At 36.1% G+C, this 16,233-nt stretch overlaps 2 protein-coding genes across 3 annotated transcripts in view; one reads left to right on the plus strand and one right to left on the minus strand.

The window, feature by feature from the left end:
- The window catches only part of EMB1691 (Methyltransferase MT-A70 family protein), a 55,091-nt gene that overhangs the window by 17,204 nt on the left and 21,654 nt on the right, over nucleotides 1-16,233 (plus strand). The window lies entirely within an intron of this gene.
- On the minus strand, nucleotides 12,504-13,110 carry LOC149544866 (uncharacterized). The gene is made up of 2 exons (XM_089796454.1): nucleotides 12,884-13,110; nucleotides 12,504-12,744 (listed from the first exon to the last, which is right to left on the minus strand). The coding sequence occupies exons 1-2, from the start codon at nucleotides 13,027-13,029 to the stop codon at nucleotides 12,504-12,506; spliced, it is 387 nt and encodes a 128-aa protein (XP_089652580.1). The 5' UTR covers nucleotides 13,030-13,110.

The following is a 16,233-nucleotide window of genomic DNA, read 5'->3' on the forward strand; positions in this document are numbered from 1 at the left end:
ATTTGAGTCCATAGAGTGCTTTCTTTACTTGACATGCTTGGTTTTCTTTGTCGGCAACCTTGAAATCAGGAGGTTGCATCATGTAGACTTCTTCCTGCAACTCACTGTTGAGGAAGGCATTCTTAACATCCATATGATGGACTTTCGATTCAAACTATAAGCTACAATGGCGAGAAGAAGATGAATTGTACTCAACTTGGCAATAATAACAAAAGTCTCCTCTTAGTCAATACCTTCCCACCGTGTGAATCCTTGAGCAATTAATCAGGCCTTGTATTTATCTAAGGTGCCATCTACATGATACTTGACTATATACACACATTCACAATTAATGGACTTCTTCCCTGAAAGAAGATCAAAGAGAACCCAAGTGTTGTTTTTCATAAAACTCTGGTATTCTGCAACCATTGTCTGTTCCCAATCTGGAGTCCCTGTTGCCTCTACAAATGTGTGAGGCTCATAAATACTATGAATGTTGGCCATGAGAGCAAAGTTAACTATATTGTGCTACTTGCCCTTATTTCTAGAAATCATTGATGGTCTTAGCTCACCATTTATCCTAAAGAGTAGATGTGCCAACATCAGGTGGAGTAATAATTGGAGTTGGAGGCGGAAGAGGATCTGAAACAAGTGGAAGATTAGCATCATCTGGAGGAAAGTTAGGTAGTGCATCATCAAATACAAAACTTGCATCATCCCTCCCATCTAGTAAACCCAATGGAAGACAAACACACAAATTAGAAGCCTTTAAAGGCTGATCCTCAAAATTTTGCTCAGACAAGGAAAGCTGAAATGGTCCTCATTCTTCATCATATTTAACATTGCAACTGAAGATAAGATGATCAATGGCTACATCAATCAACCGATAAGCCTTATATGGTTGTCACTGTATCTTGTGAACATAAGCTTCTGACTCTTGGAACCTAACTTGGAGCGCTTGGCGTATGAAATCCATACATATGTTGAAGAGCCAAAAAATTTCATATGATTGATTTTGGGTTTGTGACTTGTCTAGGCCTCCTCAAGAGTCTTCTCCTTAATAACATGTGTGAGAGACCAATAGACCGCAATAAACACATTTTTTGCCCAATATTTCTTAGGAATAGTTTTGTGTTCCATCATCGACTTGGCTATTTCTGTAACGGCGTAGTTGCAACATTCTAGAATGCCATTTTGTTGAGGGGTGTATGGTGTAGTTAATTGACTTCTGATGCCATGTGTATCATAGAAAGCAAAGAAAACTGTAGAGCAAAACTACCCTTATTATGAGACCTAAGAGATATAATAGAATAACTGGACTCATTTTCTATGAAGGTCTTACATTTTTGACATATAGAAAATACTTCCAATTTTTGTCTAAGAAAGTACTCCCACATTTTATGACTAAAATCGACAAAAAGAAAGAAATACCTAGACCCAATAATAGGAGTATTCTCTAGACCACATACATTAGCATGGGCTAACTATAGTACCTGAAGGGCTTGCCATGAGTCACCATCCTTGAACAATGCCTTGTGCTGCTTCCTAGCCTGATAAACTCCAAAAACTTGCTGATTTTGAGTTTGAATTTCAGGTACATGTACTAAATCTTTCCGAACAAGCTGAGCAAGATAGTGAATGTTTAGATGACCATATTACTGATGTTTAGACTATTGAAAGAAGATGATTTTGTGGCTAAGGCATGCTCGAGAGGATTACTTGTATCTGCAAGTCTGTATAGACTATGATCCTCAATACTAACAACTACAATAGTGCATGTCGTACGATCAACATTTGAACACTAGTGTGCTAAATACCACATCAAGCTAAGGAGAATACCACATGATGTGACTCACTAAGAGTAGGTTTAGTTCCATGCAAAGAATGTAGTTTACATTGAGGAAAATGAGATTCCTCCCACCGGACTATATGTGAACATTGCCCTTGTTTACATTGGTATACTTTTCACCTCCTCCAAATAAGATTGACTTAGTGATTCTATAAACCAATCACACCTAGGAGGGAAATGCCGAGAAGCACTAAATTCCACATATTAGGCAAAAGATTTCACATGGTCTGCAAGTCTTTTACCCATGAAAGCATAAAAGGAAGGCTTTGTCGACTCTGTGTGCTTAGCAAAATTGGCTTTAGGCTAGAGATCCTCCTTGCTTCTAGTGTTTGGAAGCTAAATGATTGCGACAATTCTTGAGCATATGACCATTTTTGACAATAGATACACTTGACCTTCTTCTTTGAGCCATCCTGAGATTGACTAGAGCATTCTTGTTGAGATGATTGAGATCTGCCTTTATCCTTGTAAAATTATTTGGCTGCAAAGGCTTGCTTTGAGGAGGACGAGGTAGCACTATTACCAAACCATTGTTTCCAATCCTGTGCATAAGTTTGGTGCACAATTTTGAAAATTTCAGAACATTGCTTCTACAAAGTACTCATAAGATTTAGGTAGACTCTTCAAGGTGATGACTACCATATCTTCTTCCTCCATTTTTCAAACAATAGCTTCAAGTTGATCTTTAATGTCCTTAATCTTCGTGAGATGCTCATATGGTCATCCATTGTGATGGAGAACAATTGGTTCTTCAGAAAAATGCTCAACTCTTGTTAGATGTCTCATGCAACTCCTTTAGATACTTCTAGATTTCTAATGCTCACTTGCCAAAAGGAATTTGAGGCAACTGATTACCAGTGATAGAGAGCTTGAGAAGCATCACAACTTCTTGATTCTGTCCATTAAATGTGTCTTGGTCTGATCTGGTTGTGATAGGACACGTCTTTGTTACCAAAACAATATTCGAAGATTGTTAGGATGGGTTGCTTCTTGGTGTTATAAATTTTGCAGTTGAATCCTTGACTACCTTCGAACATTAAGTTGGTCAATGACACCAACTTGCATGTTTCCCAATGCAAAAATACAAACTAAAAAAAAACAATAACATATGACTTGCACAAATTTTGAGAAAAAATTCCGGTTGACGCAAGAAATTTGACGAAGACTAATAACAGCTCTTAGAAATCCCGCAAGAAATACATAATTAAAATTAAATTCCAGCTGGCACAACATGAGGTGCGAAAATTGAGGCACCCGAAAAATCTAAGGGCAACCCAGTTGAGCTTTCAAAAAACCCACCAAGAATGTGCAATCATATGTTTAATTCGACGAAATAATAGAGAGTTCCAAAAGAAATCCGAACCATCTGTAAAAAAACTTAAAAAAATGGTACATAGTTGTAAGAAATGGTGGATGATCACAGAAAGGTCAAAGAGCTCATTACATAGTAAAAAATAACCAGAACCATTGCATGCAAGCAAATATCAGACACAGGAAGAGGTCAAATGCAAGGAGGGTCCTGTTGCAGAGCAAGTTGACCCCAAAAATGGTGCCAACAAAAATAAAAACAATTGTCGTCGCTCAAGGAAAGGTCTTGTTTGTAGAGGGAGAGCCCCACAAAATGACAACAAAAATGGGTGCCAAAAGCAGGAGAAAAACGTGTGGGTTGCAGAGGAAATTCATGTGGGTTGCAGAAAGCCATGCGAGTTGCGGAGAAGGAAGAATGTCTCCTAAACATTTGTCCACGACCCTGCAGAAAACGACAGAGTGTTTTTCCAAATCTTTAAAAAATTCCCAAAATTGATTTTGTTTTAGAAAAATGAATTCTTAAGTCTTTAAGGCTTTGATACCATATTACTGAGAAGTAATTGGTAAAAACACTGTTATTGTATTAACAAATGATCGAACAAATTGTTGTAAAGAATTTACAAGAATATAGAATTAGAAAGTTTCTAATAAGAAATTGAAGAAGATTGAGCAAATGATCTTGTCTACATATTTACATATTATACAAAAGATGACCATTAAAATGGTATTAAAATAGTATTCTAATATGGTCGACTTACTATATCGTGTATTCTTCAATGCCTAACACAAAATCTCAGTTAGCTGTAATCACAAATACTGTTGCAGTTTGATGCCCACGGTGGAAGTTCTTGTCTTCATAAGATTCAGCCAGTATGATCCCAAACTGTCCTCCTCTAAACCCTGAATGTTGCATTTCATCGGTTTGTACCTAGACACCATTGAAACTCTTAGTTTCTCTTTAATTCTTCTTCCCGTAGTATGTAATTGCTGATTGTATGGTGTGATCACTAAATCCATTATCAAATTGCTGAGTAGATTATTAAATATGTTGATGAGTAGCGTTGGTCAGATCACTGAGGACTGCAACTGTACATGTATACATACATTCACATACTTGTGCATATCATAGGAAACCCGAAAATCATTTTGCTGATCTTGAACCAGTACGACATCTAACTAAGATGAATTCCTTGCATCTATATATATATTTAGATCGGGCATCATAAAAGTTTATATTCATCTCAATTGCAGATGACAAAGATAGATAGTATTCCCTAACTAATTGTCCATAAGGACCGGATTAGTTAGTGAATACTAACTATTACAAATAGTGCCTCTTGGAGTTGAAAGATCATAACTGATCACAATGCAACCCTTGAATATATTATATCAAAATCAATAAATTAATTTACTTCTTGTACAGATTGAATGAACTTACAGTTCAATACCTTTTACTACAGCAGATGTATTACTTGCATAATCACAGAGATTGATTACTTAATTATATTACTTGCATAGTCACAGAGATATATTACTTGCATACCAGATCGTTCTCCATAACTGCAGATAGATGAATCATATCAAGCAAGACATTTGCAGTTGCATTTAATATATAGAAGATCAAACATCAGATTGGAATCTCTATAAGAAGAGATGGAACATTTGTATAAGGAGATCGGGTATTTGAATTGAAGATTATGAGTGCAATCAAATCATTGTTGAATCAATACCTGCAGAAGAAAAGGTACATATCAGATCATCATATATATATATATATATATATATATATATACTGATAAGATCATCATTTTTAGCTTTAGTTTTCCTTTAATGTATCAAATGCCTTTGTAAGTTTTAGGTTAAAATCCTGTCTTATTGCTTTCAGGTTACCAAGAAAGTAGTTATTTTAGTTTTAATCATACGAAGGTAGATGCCACCTTTGAAATAAGCAGAGAATTGATCAGTGATAGATATTACCTAAGTTACCGATGCTGGTTCTGATGCTGATGCGGGTGCGGGGTGCTGATACGCGGATTTTTTTGGGGGGATTTTGGATGCATTCGGTTGCATATATATATATATGCAAAGAAATGCAAGAAATATACAAAAATAAACCATTCCATAGCAGTTCGCATATTCAAATTGAAATAACAGTAATGCATAATTAGTAAATTACTTAAGTTCAAGATTCCAATACAATACAAATTAGGGCCGTTTTAGGGTTTTGGGACAAAAAAGAGACAAAATATAATAAAAAAACCAATTTAACACATGCTTTATTGAGTCACTTTAGTGACTTGGCGCTCAAAAATACGGATGCTCCGCGGATTCACCCGGATGCTTCACCGATGCTTTGTGGATGCTTTTCCAAGTATCCCACAAGTATCTACAGGCAGTGGTCACGCTTCGTGCCCACCTCCGTGCCGCTTCCAAACACATCTGTGCATCTGCACCTGCATCCCCCAGAAAATGCCACACATCAGTATCTTAGGATATTACTTGATTGATTCAATTGTGGTTATGTTTATCATCTTGTTGGGTGTTAGAAAACAGAGTTAGATGATAAACCTAGAAACCATCAATTTCTCAATTTTTTGCCCTTAGTCAAATTTTACTATTTTTCCAATTTTTGACAGCTAGACAAATTTTGCTCAATTTTGGCACTTCGTCTTACAAAATTCTGAATTGCTGCCAAACTTGCTTTACAACCTAAACCTACCGGTAAAAAGGGGGGTTCCTCATTTGTAATGGGGCATTGGTGTGAATACCTCACAAGAAGTAGTTTTCCAAACCCATAGCTGTGCTTCTTTACATCTATTTTGGGAAGCACTGTTAATGCATGTAGCTTCAGTCTGATATTACTATGGTAAGCACATACGTATGTATATATGTACAACAACATGATGCACACGCTTTTATACATATATGCATACTTACATGCTGTTGTATCTTCCACAGTTTGAAACCAATGAGATATATATATGTTCCGAGGTCATTAAGGCATGATCGAGATTATTTTTGGTTCCTTTGATGTTTAAATCATGATCGATCTATCCTTCATATTGGGCCGCAGTTATAATGATTGGCTATACATTTAATCACTATGTTTAAGACAGTAACTAATCATGAGCATTAGTTAACTATGAACGGTGTGAGAATGAATGTCCATGTCTCCAATTGGAGACATGGCCATTCATCCCCACACCCCTTTCGTTGATATTTATCCAATCTGATTGATGTAATCTTGGCATCGAAATCTATTAATGCAAGCACTCCAAAGGGTCGGAGATAATTCTGAGTTCGATAATACTTTTTTCTATTATTATTGCACTAACGTTCGCTGATTCTGGAAGCGATTCAAGTACATTGGTGTTATTGTTTGTACTTGCAACAAAATTCTGCAATCAATTAAATCTGGTAATAAACGTTACATGGTAATAAACGTTACATGGTATCAAAGGTTGGCTAAGGAAAGATCACACTAAGTTTATAAGGATCAGATTTACTTTAAATAACAGTCCTCCCTCTCTCTCTCTCTCTCTCTCTCTCTCTCTCTCTCTACAAAGATGACAAACACAATGAGATTCAAACATCATCTTGGAAGTGCTGATAACTTTGACTCTTGGAAACTTAGATTAATGATGTTGTTAAAAGAAAATAAATTGGAATCATTCGTAAGAGAGGACAAAGAGGAACCTAAATATGATGCTGAGAAATCATAATGGATCGAGAAAAATGAAAAGGCTATGAAGATAATTGTGGATGCTGTTCGAGACCACATAATACCTATTGTGGCAAAACATACCACAGCATATCGTATGTTTCGAGCTCTTGAAAATGCATTTATAATCAATAATACAGGCATAAAACTTGCTCTTAAAAGGTAGATGAATAATGTAAGCATGAATAAAGGAGAAACTATAAATGCCTTCTTTATGAGAATCATAGATTTGAGAGATCAATTATTTGCACTTGGTTATGAGATTGAAAATCAAGAATTATCTTTAATAGCATTAGGACATCCAAACTCCTGGGAATCCTTTGTACAAGGTGTAAGTGCTAGGTCTAAAATCCCTAAACTAGATTATTTAAGATCAGATTGTCTTTAAGAAGAATCGAGATTAATGATTAAGGGAAAACACAAAATCCTAGATGAAGATGTTCAAGTTCTTAATAAAACGCTCATAAGAAGGGAAAGAAGAAAAACAACAAAAGGAAAAGAAATTCTCATGGAAAAGGACAATCCAAACAGAAGAAAGACTTGTCCAAAATTCAATGCTTCAGATGTGATTTATATGGACATTATGTGATAAATTGTCCCGATAGATCTAAACCTCAAGCATCTTTTGCAAAATTTGAAAAGCCAAAAGAAGGCAATGAATATGAGAAATATGCTTTTTATTCAGCATTATCCAACCAGATATCAACCAAAACTAATACATGGATAGTTGATAGCAGATCTTCAAGACACGTCACTGGATATCAGGATAACCTATAAAGCTTTAAAATAGAAACAAATGAAGAAGTTATAATTGGTGATAATTTTGCACATTCCGTAAAAGGAATTAGGACCTGCACCATAAAATTAAAATTTGGAAATTCTATTCAACTTTTTGGAGTTCTTTATGTACCAAGTATTAAGAGGAATTTAATATCTAAATCCGCACTTGAAGATGATGGTTTTAGAATTGCATTCATGGGAGGGAAAGTACTAGCATGGCCTAAAAACTCAACCATTAAAAGGGCTCTAACAATAGGAGTAAGACAAGGACTTTTATATGAGCTATATTCTAAGACAAACCTTGCACTTGTACATGAGACCTCAGATTCAAATGAAATATGACATAAAAGACTAGGTCATATCAACTTCCGTGCACTAACATCAATGGAGAAGTTAGTAATCAGAATGCCCAAGTTAAACCATATTCACAATGAATCATGTAAAGGTTGTGCCTTAGGGAAAAACACTAAAAGTCCATTTCCTCATAGTTTGAGCAAAACTAAAGAAGTGTTGGAACTAGTACATTTTGATCTATGTGGGCCCATGTCTATACCTTCAATAGGAGGGTTCTTGTACTATGTGATATTTGTTGATGATTTTTCTAGGAAGACATGGATATACTTCCTTAAATGCAAAGAATCTGAAGAGATTCTAAGTTTAAAGAATTCAAAACTACCACTGAAAACTCCTTTGGTAAGAATATTAAAGTTTTGAGAATAGATAATGGGAAGGAGTATACTTCTGAAATATTTAAAGAGTTCTGCAGACTCACTGGGATTAAGAGGGAGTTCATAGTTCCTTACAATCCTCAACAAAATGGGGTTGCTGAAAGGAAGAACAGAAGTATTGTAGAAGCTGCCCGTGCTATGATTTTTGATCAAAATTTGAGTATGTCCTTCTGGGCTGAAGCATGCAACACAATAGTCTATATTCAGAATAGATGTCCTCACTCACATTTGGACAATAAGACCCCTGAAGAAGCATTTTCTGGAAAGAAACCTAACATTAGTCACTTAAGGATATTTGGATGTCTTGTGTATGTTCATGTAGCTAAGGAGAAGAGGACTAAGTTAGAACCTTTTGGAAGCAAGGGTATTCTTATTGGTTTTAGTGAAACAATAAAATGATATAGAGTCTACATACCTGGACAGAAACAAATAGTACTAAGAAGAGATGCCATTTTTGAGGAGGACATTGCTTTCAGAAGAGCCAAAACTTCCGATGAACTAGATACATTTGATGTTCTTTAGAAGAGGCTCCTGTTCCTGAGATTCAGAGGGAGTTCCCTGAAGAGACTTCAACTGAAATTGAAATCCTTCCAGAGACTCAAGAAGAGAGTCTTGATCACACTAGAAGGCCACTTTGGGCAAGGAAAATAATATAGGAAGGAGATGGATTTGCAGCACCTTTAGGAACCTTCCGAGAAAGCAAGAGACCTAGAAAATTGACATATAATGCTTTCATGTGTGAGAGTTCGAATCTTGAACCTTCTAGTTCTTATGAAGCACTTAAATATCAAGCTTGGAAAGACCTCATGGTGGAAGAATACCAGTCTATACTAAAAAATGATGTTTGGGACATAGTTCCGAGACCTAAGGAAAAATCTGTTGTGTCTTCAAAATTGCTGTTGCAGATGGCAGCATTGAAAAACATAAAGCTTGTTTTGTGGCTAGAGGTTTTTCTCAAAAGGAAGGAGTTGACTTTGAAGAAACCTTTGTACCAGTTGCTAGGTACACTTCTGTTAGAGCTGTAATAGCCATTGCAACAACCAGCCAAAAGTTGGAAAATCTTTCAAATGGATGTAAAAATTGCTTTTCTTAATGGAAAAATAGAGGAAGAAGTATACCTGGAACAACCAAAAGGGTTTGTAACTCATGATGCTGCCTCTCATGTTTGTAAATTGAAGAGGGCTCTATATGGACTCAAACAGGCTCTTTGGGCTTGGTATGAAAGGATTGACAAATACCTTTTAAGTCTTGGATTCACCAAGAACGTGGCTGATCCAAATCTCTATTTCAAGGTAACTTAAGGTGATATGCTAATTCTAATTCTTTATGTTGATGATCTTCTGATTACAGGGGAAGAACATCTCATTAATTAGTGTAAGAAAGATTTGTCTTTTGAATTCGAAATGAAGGATTTAGGAATTCTTCATTACTTTCTTGGTTTGGAAGTACGTCAAAAGTCTAGTAATATCTTTCTACATCAAAAAAAGTATACTATTGATATTTTGAAAATATTTGGAATGTGGGACTGTTAATCTATGTCTACACTTATGGAAACCAACCTTCACAAGCTAAAGGAAGCAAGTGCTGAATCCAGACTAGTTGATCCCACCTTATACAGACCAAAGTAACGTGAATCGGAATCGGATCGGAATCGGCAAGGCCGAATCGAATCGTGAATCAGCGATGAATCGACAAATTTGAAAAAACCCTTTAAATTTAAAGATTTTAACAATTTAAAACTTATTTCATGCACCTTTTATTGAATATAACTTAAACACACTATAACATCTTCAAATAGAAGTTAAAACTTAACATACATAAACATGGAACATAAAATCCATCACATACGTAACTATGTTATCTAAAATGTAAATTGTAGGCTAGTTGAAGTAAATAGAAATCAAATGATCATAATGATTTAAATCATAGAATGTATGTAAGATGATCCATAAGACATCAAATCATAAATGTGTGTAAGAATCTAAGATGAAGATCCACGAAAGTTTGAAACATATGTCTATCAATGATTCAGTATCAATATCTGTAAACAAAATATAAAAGCAAGGCTCTAGCTCAAGCTTCAGGCTCATAGTCATCATCATCCTCAACACCATTCTCAAGCTCGATTGCAGCCTCAGCCTCAACCTCTGAGTATCCAGTCTACTTAGTAGCAAGGCGTCTAATGTAGGTCCTAGAGGACTGCCGAGCCATATCTCCCGCATGTAAGATGGGCTCACGAACGTCGTTAGGGCCTGTGTTTGTGCGTGCACGTGTGCGTCTACCAATGCCTGAAGAACGTGCTCTAGATGCCTCAGCCTCTATATCCACCTGGTCAATCCACACACGGTCCTCCTCAGTGAAGACTGGATCCACAACCTCTGTGAGCCACTCTGATTCTGGATCAATCTCCTCCAGAATGATCGGAGAGGAGTCAGTGCCCAAAATCTGTCTGGTCCTAAGATGGAGGTTGTAATGAACAAAGACAAGATCATTCAACCTCTGCACTGTCAACCTGTTTCTCCTTTTCGAGTGGATGTGCTCAAACATGGACCAACTGCGCTCACATCCAGAAGCGCTGCTTGGCTGACTCAGAATACAGATGGCAATTTTTTGAAGTTTTGGGGTTGTGGCCCCAAACATTTGCCACCATCTATCTGAAATAAGGGAAAATAAAAACAATTAGTCTCATTTACAAATTACAAATTACAAGATAACTCTAAAATTACATAATCAACTTTAAGTTTAGAATCTAGATTCATGAATATTGAATATATTATTTAATTTTTATCTGGCTGTATTGTTTCCCGAGCATCTATGGCCATCCTGCTAGAGAAAAGTGGCCCTTCTTTATTATTGAACTTATCAAGCTCAATAATTGCAGCACTGCTATCCTCATCAATACTCAACCTCTGGACCATTGTATATAATCCGATGAGAACCTCCTCATCCGCCTTGAACTCAGGATGGAAACGAAATTCCGGATTCAAAAAGTAAGCTGCTGCATGGATGGGTCTGTGGAGCTGATTCTGCCATCTCCTATCAATGATGTCCCAAATAGGGGCATACTTCTCCTGCACTCCTGCATACTGGGCTCTAATGGTCTCCTTGGCCCTATCCATGCCCTCATATATGTAGCCCATAGAGGGCTTCTCCCCATCAATAGTTCGTAGGAGAGATACAAGGGGCTCAGTGGCCTACATATAAAGTAAACCAAAAATTTGAGTCAAAACTTAAATATAGAATAATTCAATAATATAACTTAAGGCAAAACTAAATCATTAAACAATTAGCATAGTAAATTGTAAAATATTAAATGTTAAATTGCAATAAATTTACCTTAAGGATTTCTCTAGCAGGTTTCCAAAAACCATCATCATCAAATATGCAATCCACCACATCTATCCCTGTAGTGGTCGTAGCATAGGAAGATGAAATCCACTCTCGCCCAACAAACATGCTCCTCAAATCATCCCTTGATGTCAACAAGGACTGCAAGGTGATGAAATTCGAGGCAAACCTCGTGATCCTTGGACGAGCTAACTCTTTGTCTCTTGTGTACTTCCTCATTGTGCTAAGGACAAATGAATGATTATAAATAAACTTGCATATGTTTTTTGCCCTTTCCACACATGACTTGACCCACTCAAGTTTGCCAATTTCCTCCTACATGAGGTCAATGCAGTGTGCCACACAAGGGGACCAAAATATGGTGGGGTGCCTCTCCATCAAAAGTTTACCTACAACAATTTTAAGTTAATTAGAAATTCAAATTTCAAACATGTTAGAACTTAGGAAACTTAGAAATTCTAAGTTAGAATTAGAAAAAGTTCAAAATTCAAATAAATTTATTTTCGAAACTTGAAAAGTTTACAGTTTACCTGCAGCAACATAACTTGCTGCATTATCTGTCACCACTTGCACCACATGTTGTTCCCCCACCTCTGCTATAACTTCCTCAATAACCTCACATAAGTATGTGGCATTTTTTACATGAGCAGAAGCATCAATGGATTTGAGGAACATGGTATATCCTACAAGTAACAAAACAACGAATTATAATTACTATTAGCAATCAACAAATCAAAATCTGAAATAGTCAATCACGATTCAAAATTATATATGTAGGAAAGTAGAATGATCAATCACCTCCACAGGATACAAGAAAATTGATGAGTGTTCTTCCCCTCCCATCTGTCCAACCATCAGTCATGATGGTGCAACCCTTTTCGATCCACTCCTTTCGGTTGTCCTCAAGCTCATGCCTCATATCCTCAACCATTTCATCCAGGAGGTATCCACTCAACTCAGCCTCAGTTGGGGCTTTAAACCTCGGACCACAAATGGCAACTGCATCTATCATGTTCTGCCAATAAGGAGCCCTGTCACAAATAGATAATGATATTGATTAGAAATTTAGATGTCAAAAACTTAAATCATAAAACAAGTAGATATAATTAAAGTTTTACTTTTACTTTTAACTTTAACTTTAAAGATAAAAAAGAAAAAAGAATCAATTACCTGGCTGCAATAAATGGAATGTTGCAAAAGTACCAGAATTTGCAAATCTCTTTTTTGGCAGCATCATGAATCTCCTTGTTCAAACCCATGCCCTCAAGCGTGGGTTGGGAGCCAGGAGTAGTGCGGGGCACAAAGTAACTATCCATTCTATTTTTCTGCACTCTAGGCCGCAATAGGTTGGTGTTGGACTCTGTCTCAGTATAAGACCGACTACCACTAGCACTAGCACTCGCATGAGCACTAGCACTCGCATGAGCACTAGCACTAGGATGAAAAGGAGGCCTGGAAGAACCCTCTCCAACACAACCTACGGATGTGGAAGCTGATGCAGATGCAGATGTAGATGCGGTTGTGGATGTGGGAGCACGGGAGCCAATACCTCTTAACCCTTCAAGTTGCATTTTCCTATTCAACTTGTCTTGTTCAATTTTTTCTAATGCCACTAAACAAGTGCGTTTTGCCTCAGCAGTTTGATGAGTGCAAACTGTGACATCATGGCCAGGGATGCCAGCAATGTGGTATTTCAATCTATAGATACCTCCCGAATTTATTTTTTCTTTGCAAAATATGCATTTTGTTTGATATTTGGTTCTCTCGGGAAACTCTTCATTATATTTCCAGCATTCATCTTTTTTACCCATTGTGGAAATTGGAAAATGAAAGCAAAGGGCTGCTGCAATAAAAAAATTCATGTAAAATATCAAAGTTTGCAACTAATAAACAAAAACTACAAAACAACAAACCCTAGTTTGCAATTTACTAGAAATAAAAAACATTAAAGATTTGCAAATGAACACTAAAAAAATTTAACAAAAAATGCATAATACACTAACATGCAAAAAAAAAAAACCAGCACTTACCTCTTGCAAATGAGTTGAGGAGTGTTGATATTGACTCCTTAATGCTCTCAATGCAATTTATGGCCTCCCCAGATGGACTTCTGATCTCTTTGGTGCTCTTCTTTCTTGCCGGTTGGAAACCTATGGATTTTCTTTTCTCTTCTTCTCTCTCACTCTTCCTCTCTTCTACTCATACTAAGCAAATAGAAGGCTCTTTAGGGTTATAACAAAGAGGAAAGACAAATTAGAAAGCAACTAAAACATCTGTTTTTTTTTTAAATCCAACTTTTTATGCTTGCTGGCGCGGCCGATTTTGGAGATACCCAATGGCGATTCTGGCAATTTTTGCCATGAATCGCTGATTTGGGCGATTCAGGCGATTCACAAGAAAAAATCGCCTTCACCAATTTCCGATCCCAAAAAAATCGGGAGTCATGAATCTTATCGCCAAATCGGCGATTTTGGCAATTTCAAGGCGATTTTTGGAACTATGATACAGACAGATAATTTGGTCCTTGATATATCTTGTAAATACTCAACCTGATATCTGCTATGCAGTGAATGCATTAAGTCAATTCATCTGTGAACCTCGTGAGATTCATCTTGTTGCTTTGAAGCATATATTGAGGTATCTTCAAGGTACTATTGCGTATGAACTTAAATATGAGAATACCAGCTTGGAGTTACATGGATACACTGATTCCGATTGGGCCGGAAGTGTAAAAGACCAGAAAAGCACATCAGGATGTTGTTTCAGTTTAGGATCAACTATGAATTCTTGGATCTGTAGAAAGCAAGCTTCTGTTGTTCAAAGTTCTACTGAGGTAGAGTATATTGCAGTAGCTATGGGAGCTAGAGAAGCAGTGTGGCTTCAGAAGTTGCTTTCTAACTTGTTTGGTGAGCCTATGAAACCTATCACTATTCACTGTGATAACCAAAGTTGTATCAAGTTATCTATGAATTTAGTATTTCATGATAGATCTAAGCATATAGAAATTCCTTACCACTACGTAAGAGACATGGTGGAAAGGAGAGCTATTCAATTAGAATTTATTAATACAGGTGATCAAACAACTAACATTCTCACCAAGGCTCTTCCTAAAGTGAAGGTTGATCATTTTAGAAAGAAACTTGGCTTGATTGAAATGTAAGTTTATGAGATTAAGTCTCAACTTTGTAAATTTGTATTAAATAAATAAAGATGTTTAAAGTGTAAACTCTTTTGTCATATGTGTGACTCTATAACTCACGGGCCTACCCTATGTTCATTATTTAAGGTGACAATCTTTTATAATGAAATGTTTATTCTAATAATATTAGGTGACGACTTTATAATTATTAGATTACTATCATGATGAATATCATATGACTTGATATTCAAGGAAAGATCATGATAGTTAAAAGAGCACGTTGATGAATATCTTGTGACTTGATATTTGTTGAAGATCAATATGTTCAAATTCATGGTGGATATTATGTGACTTAATATCTATGGATGTACCATGATCTTTTATGGTGGATATCATGTGACTTGATATCTGTATACACACCATAACTAGAAAGAATATCATGAGACTTGATTTTCTTATATATATCTTGAGGATATTACTTTTCATATAAAGAAGAACTTATATATATGCACTCTGTCTTCCTTAGCTAAGAGGGAGTGTTAATGCATGTAGCTTCGGTCTGACATTACTGTGGTAAGCACATACGTATGTATATATGTACAACAACATGATGCACACGCTGTTATATATATATGCATACTTACATTCTGTTGTATCTTCCATAGTCTGAAACTGATGATATATATATATATATTTATATATATATATATATATATATATATATATGTTCCGAGATCATTAAGGGATGATCAAGATTATTTTTGGTTCCTTTGATGTTTAGATCATGATCGATCTATTCCTTATATTGGGTCACAGATGTAATGATTGGTTTTACATTTAATCACTGTGTTTAAGACAGTAACTAATCATGAGCATTAGTTAACTATGAACGGGTGTGAGAATGAATGTACATGTCTCCAATTGGAGACATGGCCATTCATCCCCACACCCCTTGCGTTGATATTTATCCAATCTGCCTGATGTAATCTTGGCATCAAAATCTATTTATGTAAGCACTCCAAAGGATCGAAGATAATTTTGAGTTCGATAATACTTTATTTCTGTTATTACTGCACTAACGTTTGCAGATTCTGGAAGCAATTCAAGTACATTGGTGTTATTGTTTGTACCTACAACAAAATTCTGCAATCAATTAAATCTGGGAATAAACTTTACAAGCACAAAATGCTTTTCAACCTCCCAAATTTTCAACAAAACAAATGAAAAAGCAATTGTATAGAGAATGTCTTTATCATTATTTTTAGTTTTCTAGGAAAGTCTTTGATGGTTGAAAAGATTTTCCTGTTAAAGGCAACCGTATAAACAATTAGCGATCTATTGATCACAAAACAAACAAATATACAGAAGCCCCAAATTTCCA

This window comes from Cupressus sempervirens, chromosome 8 (assembly GCF_028749045.1).
Source record: "Cupressus sempervirens isolate cs-2001-9-10 chromosome 8, ASM2874904v1, whole genome shotgun sequence".
NCBI lineage: Eukaryota > Viridiplantae > Streptophyta > Pinopsida > Cupressales > Cupressaceae > Cupressus > Cupressus sempervirens.

Excerpts from the sequence above, each read along its gene's own strand:
- LOC149544866 (XM_089796454.1), bottom strand. The coding sequence starts at position 13,029 with ATGGATAGTTACTTTGTGCCCCGCACTACTCCTGGCTCCCAACCCACG. Across the intron at positions 12,745-12,883 it reads ATTCCATTTATTGCAGCCAG|GGCTCCTTATTGGCAGAACA; the intron begins GTAATTGATTCT and ends TATTTGTGACAG.